Genomic DNA, 25,508 nt, shown 5'->3' with positions numbered 1-25,508 from the left:
CAATGAACTTGGTCATTCTGGTTATTTGTTTTGTGAATTTGGTCACTCTGCTTATTTGTTTTGCATGGCAACAGATTAAATATTAAAAATAAAAATTTCCTCATAGCAAACAACACTACTAAACCACAGAATTAATATGTATATAATGTTTCCTGAAGTTATCTTGAATAGTGGAAGTGGTGCTCCAGAAACATTACTGGATAGATACCAAACTCGAGGTTAAACGCTGCAGATGGAAAGCGATTGGACATGTCTGTAGAATGCCACTGACATCCAAGAGTGGCTATGCGCTGGACCCCTGGTGGCAAGAGAGTGAGGGGGAGACCCAAGGAGACCTGGAAAAGATCGGTGGAGCAGGAGATGAAGGCTCTTGAGTGGAATTGGGGCTAGGTGACGAAGCTTGCAATGGACAGACAACATTGGTGTTCTTTGGTGTCGGCCTTATGTGTGACTGCACACAAAGAGGATTAAGTAAGTAAGTAAGTACCAAACACACAGACAGACGATGCCCATTTTACCATCCCCTGCAAATCATGCTGTGGGGTATAAAAAAACAAAACAAGACAACGCACATAACAAAAATTAGTATTGATCTTATTAACACAGATGTTAATTGTTACACACACAAAATCTCTTGTCTCATAATGCCACGTACACTGAATACTGTGCTCATGACAAGCTTACTTGAACCAACATTAATTACAACACAGTGTAATCTGTCCTGCAGCACACCACTGAGAACCAGAAGGTCACTGTTCAGCCATTTTTTTGCTTTCACCGATGACACCTTCTGAACCGAGCGTTTCCTCTAGTATTGCCTGCTTCTCCTTGAAGTAGTCTCGGAACCACTCAATGTGTTCTCTCTTCTGCTGCACGGTCAGGTAAGGGTTTTTTGACAGACCCACTGTAACCAGCTCCATAAAATGTCTTATGGGACCCTTTTTGGGGAAATCAGAAATCAGATGATCTAGAAAAATGTGTTCATGAAATTCGACTTTCCTTTCTTCATGCATGCCTGAAAAGAAATTTAAAAAAAAGAAAGAAAATGATAAAAGCTTAAAACATATTGTGCCAAATTAATGAAGCCTGTTTTCCGTAAAATAGGGTCTCATGTTATATATTCTTGCGCAAAATAAACTCTGCAATTAATATGAAGCGAAAACAATGTATGTGAAGTTCTGTATTTATTACATACCTTCTTTTAATTTTTATAAAAACGTTTTTTAATTTAACATCATAACTACACTTTCTTAAATCTATTAATCAATCCTCCTTTCATGGATTTACTTAATGTTAAGAATCATAATTTGTAAATCAGTCAGTAGTGAAAAGGCACCAACTCCAGTAAAAAATTATTTCCTGTCCTGGACGGAGGGGCCAACAAAATTCCCCATTAACAAGTTCCGGTCCAGATCGCACATATGTGTGATACAAGATAAATGTATCACATGGTTTAAAAATGCCTTTATCACTATAGTAAAATTGAATAGGTATGTAATAAAGGATATTAGTTACCTTCAAATTAAGAAGTCACTTTTAATATTTATTTGTTGGTGATCAACACATCTTTTCAGGGAAGATAACTTAAATGCAGGCAAAAGTTCATGGCAATGTAGTAGAAAACAAGGTTGGCATGCATGCTACTCTGTCTGTTGCTAGCTAAAACACTGGTATTATTATAACCTCTGCAAGTACCCCTTAACAATGCAAATCACAAAGGCAGAACATTTGTCCCTGGATACATCGCTTTTCATCAATTTCATTTTCCGAGTGGTTGGCAAATGTTTTAGAGTGCTCTATTTTTTAAGGAAAACGGATCTGTTAGTACAGTAGTTATTTGTTTAGGACGTGGTATGTATGCTTAAAGCCAAGTATTCATACGCCATGACTCAGTTAGGCTACATTCTGTAAAAACATAATTTAGTTCATTATATTGTTTACATTTTCATTGTTTCGAGGTATGTAAGAAATAGAATACTACATTCGTGTCCGTTTGATCCCATTTATCTTACAAGTTGTCTAAAAACGTATCCAACGAGCGTTGTAAGATAAATCATATCAAAATGATTACTAGAACAGATGGACTTAAAAACTACAAGTAGGCTTCCCTATTCCAGTTTTCATGAACAGGGTGCGATCTTAGTGCTAAATTCACATAAATGCACTTGAGGTGATTTCTGTTCTAACAGTGCTTCATAAAATGAGGCGCTGGTATCTGCTTTCAAGTTAAGACAAACACACCAGTCACCATTTTCTTTTTAATACACTGTTAAACAAAAACAGTTAATAAATATACAGAACTTCACATACATTGTTATCGCTTTCTATTTATTGCACAAGTTTATTTTGCGCAAGAATATATACCACGAGACCAAGTAGCGGTCAAGTGGTATGTTCTTTCGCAAAATGAACGAGTGCAATAAATAGGAAGCGAAAACAATGCATGTGAAGTTCTGTATTTATTACGTACCTTCTTTAACGTTTTACAAAAATGGTTTTTAATTTAATGTCATAACAACACTTTGTTAAATCTATAATCAAAAGTCCTTTCATGGATTTGCTTAAGGTTTAGAATCATACTCTGCAGCAGCCTTGTGTAATGTTTCAAATACGATGTGACGTCATTTGTAAATCATATATGACGTCGGTAAATAAAAGGTGCTAACTGCAGTAAAAAGAAAAAGGGAATTCCCCATTTAAGAGTTCCGGTCCAGATTGCACATATGTGCGATACAAAATAAATTTATCACACGGTTTCAAAATGTCTTTATCACTATAGTAAGATTGAACAGGTCTGTAATAAATCAAAGTGTCTTAGTTTAGAACTAAGGACTGTTGGTGAGAAGAGTTTTAAACATTACCACACTGACAATATAATAAGTTTTATTACCAGCTTCATTATTAATAGGAAATGTCCAGAGTTTTCCTTCTTTGGTCCACTGTATCATTTCTTCAAAAGCATTCCGCGGTGGTGCTTCTATATATTTCTCAAACTCCTCTTTGGTGATCTCATCAAACAAACTTTCACTCGTGTCTGTGGCAACCATTCGTTCTGAAACAACACATCTCTAGTTTACAAACTTGCAATGCTACATATGTGTAAGTTATTATTTGTTTAAACACAAAACTGCACAAAAGATGTTATACACCAAAAGAAAGAAAATAAATGTGATAATTTTCCCTGGTGAAAATATGTCTTTCTTATATAAAAGGGGCGGGATTTAGCTCAGTCGGTTGAGTGCTCACTTGAGGTGCTTACGTCTCAGGATCAAACCACCTTGGTGGATCCATTCAAGTGATTGGAGTTTTTCTCGTTCCAACTAGTGTACCGTAACTGGTCAAAGGCTGTGGTATGTGCTTTCCTGTCTGTGGGAAAGTGCATATAAAAGATCCCTTGTTGCATTACGAAAAATGTAGTGGGATCCTATGATGACTATGAGTTAAAATTACCAAATGCTTGATATCCAATAGTCGATGATTAATTAATGTGCTCTAATGGTGTTGTTAAACAAAACAAACTTTTAACATGCTTAGAGAGGTACATTTTGAAATGCTGCAAAAGATATGCATTTATACATCCTGAACAACAAAACGAAAAAAAAGTGACTATTAATTTAGTTTTGACATAGGTTTGCAGATTATTATTTTTTCATACCCAGATGAAAGTAAAAGAAATAACAGACAATACTTATAATTAAATTTGAATCATACTTGCTAATAATAACACTAAAAGTGCATACTTTATTCTGAATTATTTTTGGTCCATAAACAATAATGCTCAGTAAGATAACTTGCCCATATAAAATAATGTCATCAGATATGATGTTCCCTAACGACGTAATTTTTTCGTTCAATGAGAATTGAACAAACTCACGATGCTACGTCTGGACCAATGGGATGACGTTATATATTAATGAATATAACAGAAATTTAATTATTTTATCATGAAAGTTTTTTTTAAAAATATTCATGATTTTCTTTATTGTTTGGTAGATTTCAATGCCTTACTATAACCGAAGTACTTTACAATATGAGCTGGATACATTCATGAAATTGTTTCTTCCATTGAAGGTAATTTAATAAACAAAAAATGTAATATTAGATAATACATGTATAAATGTACACTCACAAACAAATTATTCATAATTATAAATTACTTACTTTCTGATTTTTGAGTTTTTAGATCTGTAAATATGCCAAGACCAGGTCCATCGAACAGTTTGTAGGAGTCACTGAATAATACAGAGCATAAAATTTCAAAAGCATTTTAAATCTAGACATTTCACCAGAATAAATATAAAGTTAAAACCAACTGTAAATTATGAAATTAATGTGAAAAATGTGTCTCGTGTATCGGTGCAATAATTACTTGACATGTTACCTTTTTAACCCATACACATGTATGTCATCACCAAGGAAAAAAAACCACACCAAAAAAGTGTTATTTTATGTCATTAGAAAAGTAATCTTTTACATGATAACACAAATGTAAAAGAAATCATTTCTGGACAAGCAAAATGAACAGAGCCTTCTGTTTTCTGTTTCTCTGTAATCTGCAGTCAATTTTGTATCGTAAATGATTACTTTATATTCAATTATCCACAGCTGTGGTGGAAGGTGCGAATATAGGCTTATTTGCCAGATGCATCAATAGAAAAATGCATCAATTCTGACAATTGTAGTGTGTATTATGACACATTATTTTCCTGATTCATAATGAAAAATTTACAGAAATTGTAATAAGAGTTGCTTTGTTTGAAATAGGTCATGGGGCAGATGTCGCTCAGAGGTACAGCACTCACCTGAGGTGCAATTGGTTGCAGACTTGACCAACCTCTATGGATTCAGGTTCTCCCCCCATCCCAATTAGTAACCCATGAGTGGTGTATCAAAGGCTGTGGTATGTACTGTCCTATTACATGTATTAGAAAGTTCATACAAAAGATAGAGTAGCCTTTGTAGCGGCAGCCTTTCTCTTGACCAAGTGAGAAAAAACCCATATGTTAAGACCCCAAATTGCCATAGTTTAAAAAAGTGCTAAGGGCTTGTTAAATGCTTTCTTACAGCACAAAATAATGTTAACTATTAAACAATATGAGAAACAAACCAATGTTTTATTATAAGACAAAACAATGCTAATATAAACAATACCAGAAACAAACATACCTTATGTTGGTATAGTCTTTGGGAATCTTTCTCAGTACTGGACCTTTTGTAAATTTCTTTTCTGTTGATGAACAAAATACGTATATTATAATAATAATGCACTTAAAATGATTATAAACAACTAATGAAAACAAAATGAACTGGATTGAGCAGCTACCTGTAAACAAGAGCACAGTCTCTCTTAGTAAATATATTGGATGTTTAAAGAGAAATGGTTAATTGAATTTGAGGTGTGAGAGAGAGAGAGAGAGAGAGAGAGAGAGAGAGAGAGAGAGAGAGAGAGAGAGAGAGAGAGAGAGAGAGAGAGAGAGAGAGATAGAGAGAGAGAGAGATAAAGAGAGAGACAGAGACACTGACTGACAGAGAGAGAGAGAGAGAGAGAGAGAGAGAGAGAGAGAGAGAGAGAGACATAGATAGAGATAAAGAGAGAGACAGAGACACTGACAGAGAGAGAGAGAGAGAGAGAGAGCGAGAGAGAGCGAGAGAGAGAGATTGACAGACAAATAGACAGACAAATACACACAGAGAGAGACAGACAGAGTGAAAGAGAGAGAAGAGCAATATTATACACATCATTTCACAAACATAGACACAACAAACATAAGAAAATAAACACCAGCATACCTGACTGTCTGGTACTTTCTGATTCTTGTTTCGTGATACGCATCTGGGACAGTAAGTCGCTTTAACAAAGACCACAGTTATGCTAATTACAACAAACAGCTTTACAAGTGTTGTACAAGTATGAGGTACATGTATGACTAGTCTTCTCTGTACAAATATATGTTGTAATGTTCTACTAAGATCTAGTTAAATGTGTAGTCATAACAATATTCAATTTTCAAGATTCATTACATTGAAAAGTAAGCAATACAAATAACCAGATTACAACTAATCATGAATATTTATGACAAAGAAAACAGCAGTATGTAACTTTGTGGACCTTTCATGCACACAAGGAAGGAAGGAACTATTTTAACGTGCCCATATCCTTGCGGTTCAGGCACGCCAGCCATGGATTCAAGTACTGACATAGCCAGCTCATGATTCCATTGCCGGAGGAGCACACAAGGACTTCCACAGCCTATGGAATAAGACTTTTCCATCATATGATCCTTTACCCACCGGACCCATATATGCATGACTGAGATCAAAGATGGCTTAAAAGAAGTCATACAAATATATACAGATTTAATTTAGCAACAAGTTCATGGTCAATAAATAAAAACATATTTTTAATAAAAGTGTTCTTGAGGAAAGTTAGATTAATAACTCTATATGATAAAGATATAAACAAAATTGCAACTCAATATCTAGAGGCATTGCCAAAAAAAAAAAGAGTAAAAAAAAACTATATGTAGAACAGACAGATAGACAGAAAGACGGACAGACTGATGGAAACAAAACCTATATAGTCCCCTTCAGCTGGACTGGTAGGGGACTATAATTAGACTTGCATATTTACAACTTGGTATGATTCTCTTTAATGAGGCTTTCCAATCCCTAACCTACATAAACTGTATATGCTACCATGAACCAGCTTCCATTTAGTGCGTATTTGTGAATAATTTCAATTAGGTCTAAGTAAAAACCAAAACGAAAATGTTTTTAAATAACACCCGTTACAATATAATATATGTGCAATTTGTAAAAATATTAGTTAAGATATAAATAAAAGAGCAATAGTTAAAATACTGAAAAATGTTGAAATTATATGAACTGTTTCATCTTACACACATGTACATATAAAACAGATCTCTTAACTAGAAGAGACTGAATTAACAAAAGAAAAATGTATAGAGTTTAGTACTTGGATAAAACAATGAAGCAATATATAATTTCAAATTTTATGGAAGAGACAACATTCTTCACTGTGGTTAAGTATTGCTGTTTTATTTATATCTTGACCAATGGTTTTGAAAACTATACCTAAATATCGAATCTTTGTTATTTCTAAAACACTTAAACCAAAAAAAAAAATGTTTAAGGCTTAAAACTTAAAAGCCACACTAAAATTATTAACGAAAAAAACTTTTAATGCAATTCTGGTATTGGATACAGTTGTAAAATAAATATTATGCTAACCTCATCGAATTGCTGGATGTGGCTTCTAGATTGGGCGATTCGGACCCATCCTTTTGGCTCAGTGTATTTTTAGCATGTGATCTCAGCTGCTGCAAAATGTCTGACTCAGCCTGTGCAGATTCTCCTTTCAGGTTCTCTGCCACAGACTTGACAGCAGCCTTCATCTCAGGATCAAGCTCATCCGTGCTGTGAATTAAACAATTGAAACCTGTTGCCAGAGCTTGAATTTAAGAATTTGTTGCCTATATACAGCAATTTTGAAAGGTTTTTACCACAGCCAAAATGTTCACCCAGGGTTTCTGCCAAGACTGCAGGGCTACATGTGTAGCTCTGGGTCAGCAGAAAATTTCCCCAAATTATCTACTAAATTAAAAAAATTGCACAAAACCAGTTATTTTCTACCACAATATCTAGTATTTAATGAAATTATTTCGCCAAATTAAAATAAAATTCGCCAGTTGTTTTTAGAAATTTGCAATTGGCGAATTTGGCAAGTGCCAAAACTAGCCCTGCAAGAGAATATGAAGGGTAAAATTACATCCTAAAATCTTGGAAATTAATGGATAAATTTTTATAATAATAAAAAAAATTTTTATAGTAAGAGTACTGCTACATGTATTTAAAAATTTTGAAAGTACCAGTACATGAAATTCAGTGTCCAATTTTAAAAGATTTTTTCTAATCCATAACCACCTAATAAGGGTACTTATGATCTGTTTTATTTTTATTACGTACACTCATGTTATTTTCTGGCAGAAAGCCCATCACCTACAACAATTTTGAGCCTGCCTACAGCAGTTTTACCCCAGTAACCTTTTGTAACAAATAAACATAAAATAAACCAAAAACCATCCCTTCAACTGATGGCAATAATTTTTATCCAGTGGCAAAAAGCTACCGACTGTGAATTTTTATCCAGTGGCAAAAAGCTACTGACTGAATGGTTATCCAGTGACAAAACCTACTGACTGTGAATGTTTATCCAGTGACAAAAACCTACTGACTGTGAATGGTTATCCAGTGACAAAAACCTACTGACTGTGAATGTTTATCCAGTGACAAAAACCTACTGAGTGTGAATGTTTATCCAGTGACAAAAACCTACTGACTGTGAATGTTTATCCAGTGACAAAAACCTACTGAGTGTGAATGTTTATCCAGTGACAAAAACCTACTGACTGTGAATATTTATCCAGTGACAAAAACCTACTGACTGTGAATGGTTATCCAGTGACAAAAACCTACTGACTGTGAATGGTTATCCAGTGACAAAAACCTACTGATTGTGAATTGTTATCTAGTGACAAATAGCTACATACTGTGAATTTTTATCCAGCGATAAAAAGCTACTGACTGTGAATTCATATTGCAGTTACAGCAATTACCACTGGTGCCACCATTAAGTTCAAGTCCTGCCTATTGCACACATACATCAACATGTAAAACATCCAAGCAGGGTATATATAATGTTTAAGGCACTGCATGGTATTTGTTATTAGATGATGAAAAATATTTTAAGATAGTCATTGAAAAACTGCACCGTATTTAAAATTGCATGACCTAAAAGAATACAAGTTATGAAGACTTACCTTGGAGTTGCTGATTTATCCTTCTTTGATGCCTCAGACTTCCAGACATTTGGAGATGATGCTATCTGACGCACAATTGCATGTGGGTTGCTAGGTAATGATCCTCCATGTAATCTGAAAATAAAAATAAACTATACAAACATTTATTGTAATAATAATTATTTTAAAATGTTTGTCATGAAATATTGTAAAAATTACAATAAAAAGAAATGTATTTTTATGATCTGAGATAGATCATTGATCATTATAGTGAGGAGAATCTAAGACCTATGGCTTGGGCATTACAGAGTCCGTAGTAATAATATAAGAATGTATACACTAGGCCATATGAAAAGTGAAAACTCTAGGATCAACAGAACTATTAAACTGGTCCAAAAGTCTGGACCAGGAATGGGGGCCATTCAACAATTATGTGACGGTCTTCGGGGATAGCAGGTATCATTGAGATATATTAAGAAACATTATGGGGAATGGAGGGGTGTTTGTCAAGCGTTATGTAATATTTTCAAAACAAATGTCTCATTTATATGTTTATAAAGTAAAATGCAGCCAGTCATCAGGCTCGTATAGACTGGGTGGGGGATAGGAATAGAATAGAAATGTTTTATTTAACAATGCACTCAACACATTTTATTTACGGATATATGGCGTCAGACATATGGTTAAGGACCACACAGATATTGAGGGAGGAAACCTGCTGTTGCCACTTCATGAGCCTACCCTCGGTTAACAGCAAGGGATCTTTTATATGCACCATCCCACAGACAGGGTAGAACATACCACAGCCTTTGATATACCAGTCGTGGTGCACTGGCTGGAACAAGAAATAGCCCAATGGGCCCACCGATGGAGATCGATCCCACACCAACTGTGCATGGAGCGAGCGCTGTACCACTGGACTACATACCGCCCTGGGTGGGGGATAGGAGACATAGGTATGGGAGTTTGGGTTTTTTTTTTCTATTCTGTATAAATAAAGGTAAAAATCTAGCTTGTGCTCTAACACTAAAGATTGTGTTCCCTGCTTCAGAATCGTTCCTACAGGCATATGGTCATTGCTATCATTTCTTTAACAACAGAATTTCTATCTATAGTCCTCCCTACAGGGAAAGAAAGAATTGCTATTTAGTTCACTCAACACATTTTAATTTCGGTTATATGGCGTCTTTTTAAGGACTACAGGGGAAACCCGCTGTCGCCACATAGGCCTACTTTTTACATACTATGCGAATTAGCACAAACCATGGCCTTTGTTGAACCAGTTATTTGCTGAGCTACCCATTGAGCCTTGCGGAGCACTCACTCATGGTTTGGAGTCGGTATCTGGATTAAAAATTCCATGCCTCGACTGGGATCCGAACCCAGTACCTACCAGCCTGTAGACCGATGGCCTGCCACGACGCCACCGAGGTCGGTCCCTACAGGGAATACCTTTTTTCATAGTATGGAATTTACTACAAGTTATTTATTTCTGAGCCGACTGTTTTCTAAATTGCGAACAAAAATAGTTAAAAAAAAAAACCTTTTCCTTTTCTTCTTACGTCAAACCAAACTGAAATTATTTATACAAAAAACATTTTTGTAGGAGGATGGGATGGACTATAGTATTACATTATAGATACTGAACAGGAAGACTAGTGGATCCACACTTTGTTGCTAATCCATTGAAGTATTTCTTCAGTAGTTGTACATAACTGATATAAAATACATTGAAATAACTTTCTACAAAACACAGACTTAAATTCATTTTAATTGCTATTTTATATTTTATTCAGAGGCAAAGTCAGAAGTTAATGAAATTACTTATTAATTCCTTTGAGTTTCTTTACAGCAGTTTGGTTATAGCACTATACATCAAATAACTTTCGACTTTAATAACACCTGTCATGCCACAGATGTGGTAGTCAATCTCTCATTTCAACTCATTAAAATCTGTATTACTAATACTGGGAGCGAAACGACATTTGTTTTTGGTATGGGTTTTTTTTTTTGGGGGGGGGGGGGGGAGCAGACCCTCTTGGGTTCTGCATGAGATTCCTGGTTTTTTTATCAAGTCTCCCGCAGGAAAAAACTTTATCCCAGAAAATCCTTATTTTCTCAGCAAAAAAACATTTCAAGCTACCATGGCATGAACTGCCATAAAGACAGCCCAAGTACTCTGCCGTTTGAGAGCTTGATGGACATTTGGACGGTTATGATCACTTTCAGCAAGAGATAACTATTATCTATATAGCGAAACACGAAATTGCTATTTGGCATGTAGGCAATGATTCCCGCTCTAATATACATACAACAATAACCAGGTATGTCTGACATTAAATACCATTAAAAGAATAATTTTTAAGTTCGCTGATAACAAATATTTGACAGCACCTACATTATTGAAAAGGAGTGTGAACTAAAAAAATTATCCATGTTATACCATTAAATGAATCATTTTCAAGTTCGCTGATAACAAAAATTTGACAGCACCTACATTATTGAAAAGGAGTGTGAACTAAAAAATTATCCATGTTATGGTATTTAGTGTTAAACATAGTTATATTTGTTCTTAGAGCAGGAATCTTTGCCTACTCGGTGGTAAGCAGCAATTCTGTGTTTTTGATACAGAGTTATCTTTGGCTGAGCTAGAGAGCAATCACAACTGTCCAAATGTCCGTCTAGCCCTCGAACTGCAGAGTACTCAGACTTCAATAAAGATTGCTACATTTACCTGTGATGGGAACAAATGCTTGTTATGCCCCTAAACCTGTTTGCCACAGAGTCAGTTCGACCCTCCCCCTCCCACCCACCCCCCCCCAGGGTCTCCACGAGTACTCGAGCACGGGCAGAGTCTAGCAAGACTCTAGTCCGTTCAAAGGACTCGAGTACCTGTGCAGGATGTAGGATAGGATAGGATAACATTAACGTGGCTATATCCAATTTAGGTTCAAGCACTGTGTAAGGAACAGCCTTCTCATTTAATAATATTTATTACATCATTTTGCCATATGCTTGCAGCCGGTTACATTGCATGGCTATGAGACTATGGAATTTAATACAATGGCATGATTTGCCATCCACGTTCAGCACTGGAATTAACTTACTAAGATGCATAATGCTATTTTACTTTATTCCTTAGTCTCATTATCATCTAGTGTAAGTGTCAAGTACTCGGGTCCGGGTCGAGTTTGATTTTCGAGTATTCGAGTCCAATATTTTGGACTGACGGAGGCCCTACCTCCCCCCCGACCTGTCAACATCTAGTCAAGAGAAAACAGTAAACAGGTGTGTTAACAAGCAGATGTTGTCAAAAAGCAGGAGCTTTTTAAAATAAAATGCACACGAATAAACACAAAATTGCAAGCTGGTAGGACTTTCCTTTGACACTGTCATGTATAAAGAACATTATAAAATTTTAATACTTACCATAAATAGTTAGGGTTAGGGTTAGTGACAGTGCCAAAGGAAAGTCTTTTCCGCAAGCTTTTAAAAAGTATTACAATAAGTTATATGAACACTACATAATTTCATAATTTATATAGTGTATACATGCCGATAGACTTGCTAAACTGCCATAATGAGGGGATCAGGCTAAAACGGAACCACTACCAAAACGGAACTGATTGTGGCTATAACGGCACCTCACTGTATTGGCTAAAACGGAACCACACATAATAGAGAGAGAGAGAGAGAAAAATGAAAAATCATGACTTAGGTTTATTGCCGAATAAAGCCGGTCAAAATCGTATTATTCAACATGTGAAACCGTGGATTGTGCTACGATAGGAATTAACACTTACCAAATCTTTTGAGTTGTTATTACTGTAGACTGTTGATTATCAAGCATTTAAGTTATTAAAATTACACCTGTATTGCTAATTGTTAATCCCCATCACCGATTCCGTCTAGCCGGAGTGTCGCAGACAAAACATCAAAGCTCACGATGTTCACTGCACAGCCTTGCAGGGCTTGCTTGGTTAAGTACACAACAATCGATTGCTTGTTTTGTAAATAAATAAACATCATTTTACTTTATTACGTCTGACTTCCTTCATGAGATCTGTTAGTTGTTGCTGTGTTTAAAAAGGTAATAGAGTAAATTAGTGCCTTCAGTACAACTGTTATTTTTAGCTTGAGCACGTGCTAAGCCTAAGATGATGCTTGACATCACTAATGGAGGCCCTTACTATGTAGCCCAAAAATAACAACACGGTATAATATAGGGGTGCAACGATACGGTCAAAACCGTATTGCGATATATTGCGATATAAGAAACTGTATTGCAATATGTATTGCAATACAGTTGATATTATTTAAATTTAATATTTATGGGTTTTTTTTTTTTTAATGAAAACAGAAGGCATTAACGTTTTAATGATCTTTATTAGTTTCAGTTGTCAGGCTAAATGTTTTAGGTCATATTTTTATTTTTTAACACAATACTAGTCTACTAGAACACTGGTGTGACGGTGTCAAACTATTTATAAATTGTCACATTCGGAAATCCTTACTATCGGACTTTTCCGTTGCTGCTCGCTTGACACGGAAATGTACGTATTGAGTCGCAATATTTCAGCAGATCGACCGAAACAGAGCCGAGGTATTTTGAACGATCGACCGAAGTATTCCGAGTTCAGTGAAAAACAGCGAAGTGTGATTCTCATTTGTTGGTTTATTTCTTTGAAGATGATAGCCGTAGTCATATTCCAACGTAAATGAACAATGAATGATAATGTGTAAGTAACAAAACATTTATTTGTAATTATCGTTAACTGGTTATTATCATTGGACTTTTAACACGTTTTGTTTAGAAGTTAGAACCAAGTATAACCGACCTATCACTTCGTATGCCAACAAGTAAGCCGACTACTCTTGACGTGATTGTTACATTTCCTGTCATCACCAATTAATAAAATGATGTGTTTTTTGTTTGTTTGTTTGTTTGCCTATTTCAAGACAAATAAGATAAGGACAAAAAATAGCGTATAAAAATCGCGATACGCAAAACTGTACCGCGGTTCGTATCGAGCTGATCAATTATCGCGGTATACCGGTACACCGGTTTATCGTTGCAGCACTAGTATAATATCCGCCCGGTCCCCTCCATTATTATTTTTAGTTAGGGTTGAGGGTTAGGGTTAGGGTTACGGTTAGGGTTTGGGTTAGGGCTGGGGTTAGGGCTGGGGTTAGGGCTAGGGTTGGGGTTAGGGTTGGAGTTAAGGTTAGGGTTAGGGTTAGTGGAAGGGGGTACCGGGTGGATAGTTTTCCAATAGCGGATATTGTTTTCTCATTGGGAATGCGAGATAAATAGGTTTTGATTTCGGTGCCGTTTTAGCCATCGATTTTGGTGCCGTTTTAGCCAACACAGGTTCCGTTTTGTCCACAGATTTTGGTACCGTTTTAGCCAACACAGGTTCCGTTTTGTCCAATTTGGTTCCGTTTTCGCCTGGGGCCGTTTTGGCACGGTTCCGTTTTCGCTATAACCCGTAATGAGCACTACTCCCCTGTGGTTCCCGTTCAGATGACGTAACGTCAGCCTACAAATGGCTACATACTAAAGCAGATAACTGCATTTGCACTTGAATACAAAATATCTGACAAACATTTTAGTAAAGCAAATATGGTGACAAATTAACGCCCCTTAAGACTTCCATACCTCGCATATTTTGAAATCATTCGAAGAAAACAAACACATTTTAAACTCATTTTGACAACAAGATCAAAAGCATCTCATATAGTCTCGATCACACAAAGTAATTTGAAAACAAGACTACACGTGACTTTCCTACTTTCATTTTACTTCCGGAAATTTTGTGTTGACGTTTTCCGTTTAGTTTTGTAGCACTTTGTATGGTATGGTAGTCGCCAACTATACGTCAGGGTATCTTAATTCACAACCGTATACATGTTCTGTACAAATTATGTACTTGTGTTTTTTAGGACAGTTGTAGAACCTCAAAATAATTATGTCAAAAACAACTTCACTCGACTTGTTACAAACCATGTGACGAGGAAGGTTTCATATTTGATATCAGGTGGAAGACCAAATTTCAAATATTTCCTGGATTTTTGTTTTATGATAATATCAGTTGCTTGTGATAACTTATCAGTAACTGTGTGAAAATGTCTTGGATTAACTCTTTTTATGTGTTGTGTTCCGTGTGCCAAGTGACTTCTCAGCAGTTTGATACCTATACCTATTTTCTTGAAGATTTAGACCACGATTTTATGACTGCATATGGTTTTAAGGGAAACGACAGTTGGTATCCCAATTCAACAATTACTAAGCCATGTGCAGCCTTTCTTAAGTCATATGCAGAACATACATCAGTTTTTACCAAGTGTTTAGTGGAAAATGCTCGTCCATTTCGACTTTGTGAAACATGTGTAAAGCCATTCAAGAAAGCCATAACAGTATTTGAGGATATGGTATGAATTACATCACAGTATTATCAGAAACATCTGAATCCATATACATGTGTATCCAGGCATCAAAATAAGCATTGTGTCTGGTAACCCATTTACAGGTTACCACAAAATATAGCCTGGTAACCTATAGGTTACCACAACTATATGAAAGTTAGAATTTAATTCCTGTTACTACTACTTTTAATTGTATCAGTGCGTGTGAACTTCGGTACGAGAAACGAAATCTGGAAGTAAATGAAATAGCGGATTGCCGAAATTGCTTTGCAGTTGCACAAATGTGCACAAACATCGGTGCAATTTTGTACAAGAAAACAAAACGCTGCGCGCAAACATCAGTGCAGTTCCTTACGAAAAAATGAAACGCTGAAGTCTGAAATAATAATTACCTGGTTTACATTCGGAAACAAAACTACGTTGAAATTTTTGTCGAGAACAAAACACGGTTCTCAACTTTTCTTACATGTGGTAACCTCCCGGTAACCCGAACGACCGTTCTCGACTTATTTCGATGCCTGTGATTGCATATATATATAATGAATGCAACATAAATTAACCAAATTACCTGCCTATTTTCTCTTCTTTTTTTTTTAAAGGTGCTGTAATCTAATTTGCATGAACAATTATTATGCATGTTTCTAAAAAATTATTCCAAACATTTTAGAGGTCCCAGAATCATGTGTGAAGTTTTATCGAAGTTAATTGTAACTCAATTTTGTTGAGATGATCAGATGCACCAAAAACACAGTTTCATGTCAGGACAATGCCAGATATATATATAAACTTTATTATTATATAACTAATATTAAACAATGTTCTTCCAAACATGTATAGAAACCCATAGAGAAGGGGAAAGGCTGCATTCCCCTCCACTTTCGACCCAGAATTTTGTTTTCTTTTTATGCTCTACTTTGATGGCACAGGCATGGCATTATGTGTAAGTTACTATAACTGTAATATCAGGGAACATTTTGTTTTCAAAATCTTTATTAGCGATACTTCTAGTCAATTGAAAATTTATTAGCAACTACTGTTTAATGTTGTAGAATTGTGTAGCGATCTCTAAAACTAGCGTAGCAAATCGCAAGGCGATACTAAATGAAATGTTCCCTGATTATATATTACTGATATTGTTAAAATAAGCTGGCATACATACAATGTACATGATACAGTAAAAAAAGATGCTTTATGAGGAAAAAAAAAAATTGATTGTTTTTTGGAGAGGGGGTTAATTAAGTATATATATATATATATACATGTAACCACTTACCTTTTGATGTGCAGTTACGCATTGCAAAACCTAAATAAATCTATAATCAGTAATGGTGTCATGACATGTGCGTGTGCAGAGGGACGAACCCCCCCCCCCCCCCCCCCCCCCCCCCCCCCCCAAGCAAATTAAAAAAAAGTTTTCAATACATATTCCTACTGAGCATGTCTCGACACCCTATGGACTTTGCTCACCACAGTCTAGACCCCCTGCTAAAATTCCAGCACACACACCTGCATGAACATTTTTCCTTTGACTGAAGTTTGAACTATTTTTAACTAACTAATTGTTTTATGTGTTTTAGGATTTTAATTGTTCAAATGTTCTTAGGGGCCATTCAAATATTACATAACACTATTTTGGTCAAAATTAGACACCCACCCACACCCTTGTAAAGCCCCGTAACGCTAGACCATACACCAAATATTACGTAACGCTCGGAGATACCCCCCTAACACACAAACAAAACAACATGGCAATGTTTATTTATACCCATGTATACTATGATGACGTCATTAAAGTGACGTATTGCTGTAAGATGGCACACCTCTGCTTTCACCTGAATCCCGAGAAACATGTAAATACAATATTAAAATGTCTGATGTATTAAAGCATTTCAGCTTGATTTATAATTGTTTTGGGTTTACATTTACCTCTAAAAACATACATTATATATTGTTGTCATGGCATGACACATTTAAGAGAAAACAAAATTGGGTTACGTAACACTGTTCAGTACACCCCCCACCCCTTGTAATGCCACATAATGCTTGGACTTATACCCCCATCCCCCTAAGTGTTACGTAATATTTGAATGGCCACTTAGATTTTATTGTACTTTTTATAAAAGTTGGATGTATTTCTCAATTGCAGTCATATTAAAGAGGTGATTTTATATCACTAATGTATGCAATATTTACTTTTAGAATGATGAATCCAACCCTTGCTTCAAACGCCTGCTTGGAGCTGACAGAGTACAAGTGATTCGACTGCTCAACAATAACATGCAGTCAATGTGGAAAATGGCAGACTGTAAAAGTAATTAAGATTTATGGTGTACGGTACTCAAAAATGTGTCTGTAGGTAATACGTTTCAAAAACTAGAATTTTGCGAGTGACATGCAAATGAAATTATCATTCTTACAATTTTCAGTTCTGTGGTCTGAGAAAGTGACATGGAATGACCCTTGTAACAATGCACTCTTTGATTTTATGAATAAAGTATATTGTGTGGGTGTGGGTGTGGGTAATTTTTGGCATGCTTCCATCAGAGAACTGTTCAAGCAGGTCAGTCATGGGTACAACATCCGACTTCGCCAGAGTGTGTTTTGTCCATGACAGGGATTTTTTAAATATATTATGGTACAGTAATTTTATCAATACTTTTTTTTTTTCCAGACTGTTTTTCATCTGTCACAGAGGATCCTAATAATGGAACAGTCAATGTTACTGTGAGTAACAGCACAGAGGAATTCCAGCAACTGTTTCATACACTTGGAAAGTGCATGAATGACACCATAGAGGTAAAACTACCATGATTTAAAATGTGTATAAACAAATGAGGACAGAAAGAAACAGTGGGCAAAGCAATTCATAATGGAAATGATTTTAATATATAGATGCAAGTTTTGTCTAACGACCCACAACAGCACATTAATTTGGATGTTCAGTTTACATTTAGTAATTGTGACACACACTGAAAACCCGCTACATTTTTCTATTAGGAACAAGGAATTTTTTTCTTCTGCATTTTCCCATAGACAGGACTGCACATACCATGACCTTTGATATACCAGGTGCTGGGTACTGGTTGGACAGGGAAAAATCCCAATTAGAGAATGGGTTCACGGAGGAAATTCTATCCTTCAATTTACCGACTGAGCTAGATCCTGCATGCCCGTAAATATACATGTAATAAATATGACATGGTATAACGTAATGTAACAACACTGTTGTATGTAAATGAGATTTCAGGTCAGTAGGAAGGGTGCTCCCCCCCCCCCCCCCCACACACACACACACTTGTGATCCTTTTTTAAAAATAATTCTTCATCAGTCCAATATCTGTCAGTGCCCCCCACTCACAAAGTCGTTCCTACAGGCCTGGATTTATATGTTATATAATACATGTACTAGTGCTGAAGGGATCAGATTTTAATAGCCTTTGAATATATGTCAGTGGACCTCACATTATGTAAAAACTGGTGTTTTAAGTTGAATTAATTTGATCAACCAAAGGAAGAAAACATTTTCAAATATTTTTTTTTCCTTTGGTTTAATTCTATACTGAACAAAACAATGATTATTTTTATTGCTTATTTAACTACAACAGAAAAAAAAAATTGTAAACAAATGCATGTTCATGCTTGACTCATTTATAAAATTGTTTACAAACTTGGATCATAGTTGCCAAAAATATACTTTCCATTGTTTCAAGACATGAAAACATAAGTTTACAACAAATATGAATTTGTAGAATTAAATGCAGAAAGAAAGAAAAAAATGCAGATATAACTATTGCAAAAATTGTTGGCAACTTGGCAAATAAAATTTCATCATAAATCATTTGCATAATTAGACACTGTACATTACATTACCATGTATATTTAATGCACACATTCATGTATACTTATTAATAATTAAAAAAATATATATTCTGTATAATTTTTACCATTAGAATCCAGATGAGAATGGACCCACCAATGTTACAGTGTGTACGAAATGTCGAGTAGACTATCGATCTCTGAACAAACACTTTGAATCTATCCAGGATGCAACAATGAATCATGCCTGTATGGATGTAGTGGATATGGTATGTAACTGCCATAATAGGCTATTTATTGTCATACTTTTTATTTTATCCATTAAACAACATCTTGTGTACAAAAGTAACCATCTTCAGGCTCCTGTGTACCAGGTTAGACCAAGCCAGGTATGTGTAGCATTATTGCTTCTGTTTCAAAATAAATCCATTACTACTACTAATTAGTAGACTTATTTACCAGTTGTAAATTGTCAATTTAAGTCACTTAATGAACTCCAGGTCAAGACTTATATGTGTAAGAATTCCAAGTCACTGTAAGTCCTGAAGCAAACATTAAATCACAGACTATTGCTATCCTGACATTGCACTTTATACAGTCAGCTGTGGTTTTGGGTGTGCTTTTGATGTGGATTGTCTGGACCAACATTCTGAAGCTGACAATGTGGTGCTTACATACAATTAAGGTTTTTTCCATTAATGTTGTAACAACTGTCATAGGAATTATTGTATTCAGTCTGATCTTTCACAGTAATAAGGCTTAGGCCAAGAGCGATTCATTATAAATTATCAATCAACAAACCTAATACATGTAGTCTTTTTATACGCCCATCTATGGGTCGTGTTATGGTATGGTGTTGTCCGTCCGTTTGTCCTACATGTGAGGTTTGATGGTCCTGTATGCATGTATATGCAAGGTATAAATTGAAATCAATGATTTCTAAAATAATCATTCATGATGATCTGACTCAGACTCATCCATTTTCTTCAATGTCATCAGCGTCTTGTTTGTGGTAATATTCTATATTTTTGGTTGCCGAGTGATCTTTAGCATTTGACACACGCAGATTTGTGGACCCTTTGATCCATGCATCCGAAAAATCGTGATTATACTGCATTTCTTTTTTAAATGTTTTACAGAGAGATCACGTCATAAGTGTAACCTTGCCTTTGGTGTTTTCTTCAAACTGTAGCCACAAAGAGGCATTTGTATTAACTAAATCCTCCTTTTTACTTTTTTATTCAGTGCTAGATTTTAAGATACTACTCTGCGGGATACCCGCCGCGGATACTGGGAACAGGGACAGTTGATTTGTCATTATCGGTACCTGTCTGTTCTTTTACAGCAAAGACTGAAGTTATTTTGTTCAACATCCTTTAATTGTTAACCACGAGGCAATTTGAATTGCAAACTTTAAACGAAAACGCCACAGGAAGTATACGCTAAGTACGAAAAGTCAATTACTAATATGCGTGACATCACTTTTTACAATGTAAGTTCCCGCAAAATCGAGACTATGAAAAATCTTACTAAATAGATATGCGGACTGTAGATGAACTTCGTGTTGGACTGTCGAGTGCTCCGCGAACCGGTTCAAATCTCACTGGTACACATTTTTTTTTTTTCATTCATAATAAAAAAAAATTTAATCAGTGCATTAAGTGTATTCAACTCCAAAACAGCAGCTTTTACTACAACGCGAGCTTCGGACATGGTGACTGGCGCAATCGACATTGTTACTGACAAGTGACCGGCCGCTTATTTCAAGGCTTGCATATTTTAAACAGGGGTTTATAAAAGTGGGGCTATAGTCCGTCCTCCAACTTCTCAGTTGCTACCGACCTTAGAATGGTCAGAAATGTAATTGTATTGCATATACAGCTATTTAAATTCGAAACAAGATTATTTAATCTGTTATTTATAACAGATTAGACTAGCCGACAGCTTGATAATATAGCGACAAACTCAGGATGGTCTCTTTATTATAAACTCATGAGGGTTTATTATGTGCAGTCATAAGGTACTTCGTTTGAATGTTTGAAGCAAACATATTAAGTACCATGTCAGGCCCGTAGCCGGGGGGGGGGGTCCCCCACGCAGGATTGAGAGTTCTGCTCAAATTTTAAAACAATCGGATTTTACATATAAAAGTCCTTGTCCCCAAATGACCAGGATAACGTAGCAAGAACGTCTGTCTGAGGTTCCATTTGCTGCAGATTCGATCCTCCTCAGTGGGCCCGTTTGATTATTTCCCATCCCAATTAATGATCCATCAAAGGATGTCGTGTATGCTATCCTGTTTGTGGGATGTGAGAAGTATGCCATGTATCATTTATTATAAATACATTGGTACTACTGAAAACAAACGGTTTCTTGTCGTGGCTCTGTGACCAGGCCATTTTGCATGCATACCACAATTTAATGCAACTTGTTAATGTATATTTCGCAACAAAAGTTTGTGTATTATTCTCGAGTGTAACCGGTGTCATCTCATTGTTTGACAAGGGGTTATATGAATATATATATATGTATGTATGTGTGTGTGTTGTGTGTGTGAATCTGGGGACTCCCCCATCTATGGCTCCGAGCCTTTGGCGCTCGCATTTGCATGAAATTTCGACCTCCTAAACCCCCCCCCCCCCCCCCCCCCCCCCCCCCCGCTAATCATGCTGGCTACGGGCCTGAAGTTATATACAATATTCATAAGTTAGACCAAATATCAAATTAGGATCGTATCGGGTTGCATGGGTCTACCACTCTGAAAAAGTTGCTGAACTTATGTTATGTATAATCATGTAGGTTATAAAAGCGTGTCATACTTGCATACCATATTGATATATAGGACTTCTCCCTATGCTTGTAAATGTGTATCAAAGTACTGATAGTATCGCTAACGATCTCGACCAATGTTCTCAGGTACAAAATACAAAATAGTAACCAAACACTATTGTACATACAGATATATGTTTACTTCAAACTGATCTTCGTGTAAAGAAGAAGATGTCATCTTCTAAATTCTTCAAAACAAACAACGCAAACAGCATGTCAACTTTTACTTCCGCGTTTACATGTGACGTCAAACTTTGAGCCGCGTTTACTCGGTTTCTGGCGCCATGCTAAGTTGTAGGTTTTTGCGTGTGATGGCTCATATATGTTTTAAAACTTCATAAATATCAAATGTTATTTCAAGTGAAGTTGTATACATGTATCTGATATAAATGATAGTGAAAATAAAATAAAATAAAATAATAAATAAGATAAATAAATAAGTAAATAAATAAATACATAAATAAATAATTTGTGGATAGACATGTAACATTGATTAGTAGTTGTACGACTGTTTTTTTTTAATGAAATGAAATGGGGTTTTATGTTGTAACTGAAAATGTCCTTCACAGGTGAATGTGAAAGGAGAGTCTGGAAATCTTGAGCCGTACCACTATTTTTTTTACACTATGCCGTTTTTTGCTTTCTTATTAATTTAGATGTTTGGTAACATTGTTTATCAGCTGTGTATTCTATTTCAGATGAACTACACACGATTAATATGGAGTGATCGATACAATTGCACTCACCGGAAAGGAGATGATGGGCCCGTGTTGGGAGTTGCCATTGTCATATGCCTACTGCCAATAGTTTTCTATGTTTGTCATCGAGTGTATGGTAACAGATACCCGAAACAAATTGTTCAACGTAAGTTTGGTTGTGTCAAAATTCTTATTTGAACAATGCAATTTAAGATATGCATAAATTGTTTATCATGACATATATTTGGTATATCCCAAGGAAAAGTTGAGTAGTGCATCATGATCAATGAGATTATGCAGTTTTGGATGTTCCAAACATCACCATAGTAATGCACAACTACAATTAGACATGTCATCCATTGAACAAAATATATGCTGTTGCTTTAATTGACACATTCTTTTTCAAATATCCCTAGCGAAAGTTGAATAGTATATTATCAAATAAACAGGATTTTTATGTTTTGGGTGGATGAGTAAAGGAGTTCCATTTTATTGTTTGGTGGTGGGTGGGTTGAAATTACTGTTACTATATTACAAAGGTTTGCATTTGGAGAGGGAGTACACATTTTACAACACTTGTCATCTATGAAATAAAGCATATGTTGATTTCCAATAAAAAAAATTATTGCTCAGAAATTTCACTGCTTAACTAACTCTATATAATTTTGAGTTCTAGTTTAATACCATCATAAATACATGTTTGTTATTTTTGTTTTAGAAAAAAGAATGCATCGACCTGCCGAATCACTGTATGGAAGTACAGCCAATTCCTGCAGCATAGATTCCAGAAGTTCTAATACTAGCAGTTGATGATAGTTAGATCCTATCATTAAATGTATTATTTGTATGATCTGCAACTTCTCATTATTTTAAAGAAATGTTCGAGCCAAACTACCTCTTGTCAGTAGATATAAAATTAAAAAAATTGTTTAAATTGTGCTAATTACGTATCAGGTTTATTGCTGCTCGCATTAGTTGTAATCCATGTAAAAATGGACAGTGATTCATACGAAGCTCTATGTTACCATTTGGTTGTAATGCTAATATGAATAAACATTATCCAGATTCAGACAAGTCTGCAAGTACGTACACTAGCAGGTAGTTTTGAAACAATTTGTAACATAAATAATATTTTATCAGTCACCTGTGAAGCATTCTCTCTGAATGAACAGATTGTATTATTAGATGTCATCTGTAAAAGTTTAAAGTTTGTTTTGTTTAACACCACCACTAGAGCACATTGATTTATTAATCATCGGCTATTGGATGTCAAATATTTTTTAATTCTGACATTATCTTAGAGGAAACCCACTACATTTTTCCATTAATAGCAAGGGATCTTTATTATGCACCATCCCAGACAGGATAGCACACACCATGGCCATTGATATACCAGTCTTGGTGTACTGGCTGGAACGAGAAATAGCCCAATGGGCCCACCGATGGGGATTGATCCTTGACCGACTGTGCATCAGGCATGTGCTTTACCACTGAGCTACATCCTGCCCCATGTCATCTGTATGGTATGTGCACTAATAATATTGTTGTGGCACACTAAGTCTTTGTGATACCACTAATCTTGTTTTATTACACCACTGTAGAAGAGATACGGTACCCATGTGATATTTATCATCTCTTCACATTGTGGAATACGTCTTTTGAGAGGTCATGACCTCTGATCAAGCAATCGACTGTGTCACACAGTACAACTCTGCGTAGATCTTCCTGCAAAAAGTGTGCCCATTGTTCTTTCGATTCATATTTTTATATCGGGGGGGGGGGGGGGGGGGAAATACTTGCTGTCAATTTTTTTTATAATTAATGTTAGCAGCATAATTTGACAAAATATATATTTTAATCATTTTGTTTAGCAATGAATATGTTTATAATATTGTTTGTGTAAGCTTCATTGATAGATATGTGGCATACATGTGTAGCTATAGGAATGCAGTTTCATTGATTCCCCAGTCTGTGCATTTTGATATCTTTTTTTTAGTAATTTGGAAGTCATTATGTGCTATTGTTTTTCATTGATGAATGATGTAATAAATAAAATAATATACTTGTTACCATGTGAGACCATTTATATTCCAACTTGTGTGTTTTAAATCGTACATCACTCACTTTTGCTCGTAATGTATGATTGAAAACACATTCGTAATATAAATGGTCTTACACAGGACCTTGTTTAGTATTGTCTATATGGCACACTTGTGACATCACTAATCTTTAAGGACCACTTAACAGCTTGCCTAAATTTCAAGAACCAAGTAGCAATACTATAATTATATATTATATAATATATTGCTATTTGCATTCAATAAGGAGAATATGAAATTTAATATATATAAATAATTAGTGTTAATAACTGGCCTTTTTTATTATTATTAAAGTTTGGATATTATTTTATACATCTTGCTTTCACTCAGGTCTGTTTTGTACACTGTCTTTAAAATGTTATTAGTTGCAATGTTTTACAATATTAGTAGATACAGCTCAAGCTAGGGGCTCTTTTCTTTAATCATTTAGTGAAGTATGCAGTATACATGTACTGGTAATATGCATATAACAGAATTGATTGGGTTTAAACAAAAATAAAAAATTATTACTACAATGTATTAGTAATAATTTATTGCCAATTCATGTAGTTTACAGATACTTGTGACCAAGCCTTTATTATCAGTTTTTGTTTGTTGATGGCACATGCTTTTGGAGGTTTTCAACAAAATGTATTTCTTTTGCTGTGACTGAGGGAGTTTGCATTAATTTATCTGGAAGCATGGTGTAGCTCAGTGCACTTGCCTCATTTGTACTGTGTCGTAGGATCAATTGTTCTTTGTAGACCCATTTAGTTGTTTCCTATTTTAGCCAGTTCTCGAATTTCAAATTTTGGGGGGGGCACACGGCAAGTGTTGCCTTT

General features: G+C 35.5%; 2 protein-coding genes across 3 annotated transcripts; one reads left to right on the top strand and one right to left on the bottom strand.

Moving 5' to 3' along the window:
* Positions 1-569: 569 nt before the first annotated feature.
* On the bottom strand, positions 570-14,603 carry LOC121370801 (28S ribosomal protein S31, mitochondrial-like). Its single transcript, XM_041496276.1, has 8 exons — positions 14,479-14,603; positions 8,841-8,954; positions 7,252-7,437; positions 5,791-5,849; positions 5,167-5,227; positions 4,162-4,232; positions 2,891-3,052; positions 570-1,015 (listed from the first exon to the last, which is right to left on the bottom strand). Exons 1-8 carry the CDS (start codon positions 14,526-14,528, stop codon positions 750-752), a joined length of 969 nt encoding a protein of 322 aa, XP_041352210.1. The 5' UTR covers positions 14,529-14,603; the 3' UTR covers positions 570-749.
* Positions 14,604-14,631: 28 nt separating this feature from the next.
* On the top strand, positions 14,632-23,900 carry LOC121370803 (osteopetrosis-associated transmembrane protein 1-like). Of its 2 annotated transcripts, none has more exons than XM_041496277.1 (6): positions 14,632-15,251; positions 17,445-17,556; positions 17,917-18,041; positions 19,196-19,330; positions 22,589-22,754; positions 23,307-23,900. In XM_041496277.1, the coding sequence occupies exons 1-6, from the start codon at positions 14,946-14,948 to the stop codon at positions 23,396-23,398; spliced, it is 936 nt and encodes a 311-aa protein (XP_041352211.1). In that variant the 5' UTR covers positions 14,632-14,945; the 3' UTR covers positions 23,399-23,900. The 2 variants fall into 2 exon arrangements, with proteins under 2 accessions (XP_041352211.1, XP_041352212.1); XM_041496278.1 differs by having other exon boundaries at positions 22,589-22,758.
* Positions 23,901-25,508: the final 1,608 nt, after the last annotated feature.

This window comes from Gigantopelta aegis, chromosome 4, assembly GCF_016097555.1.
Source record: "Gigantopelta aegis isolate Gae_Host chromosome 4, Gae_host_genome, whole genome shotgun sequence".
NCBI classification, from domain to species: Eukaryota; Metazoa; Mollusca; class Gastropoda; order Neomphalida; family Peltospiridae; genus Gigantopelta; species Gigantopelta aegis.
The sequence above is the reverse complement of the archived record's forward strand: the minus strand, read 5'-3'. Positions and strand labels throughout refer to the sequence as shown.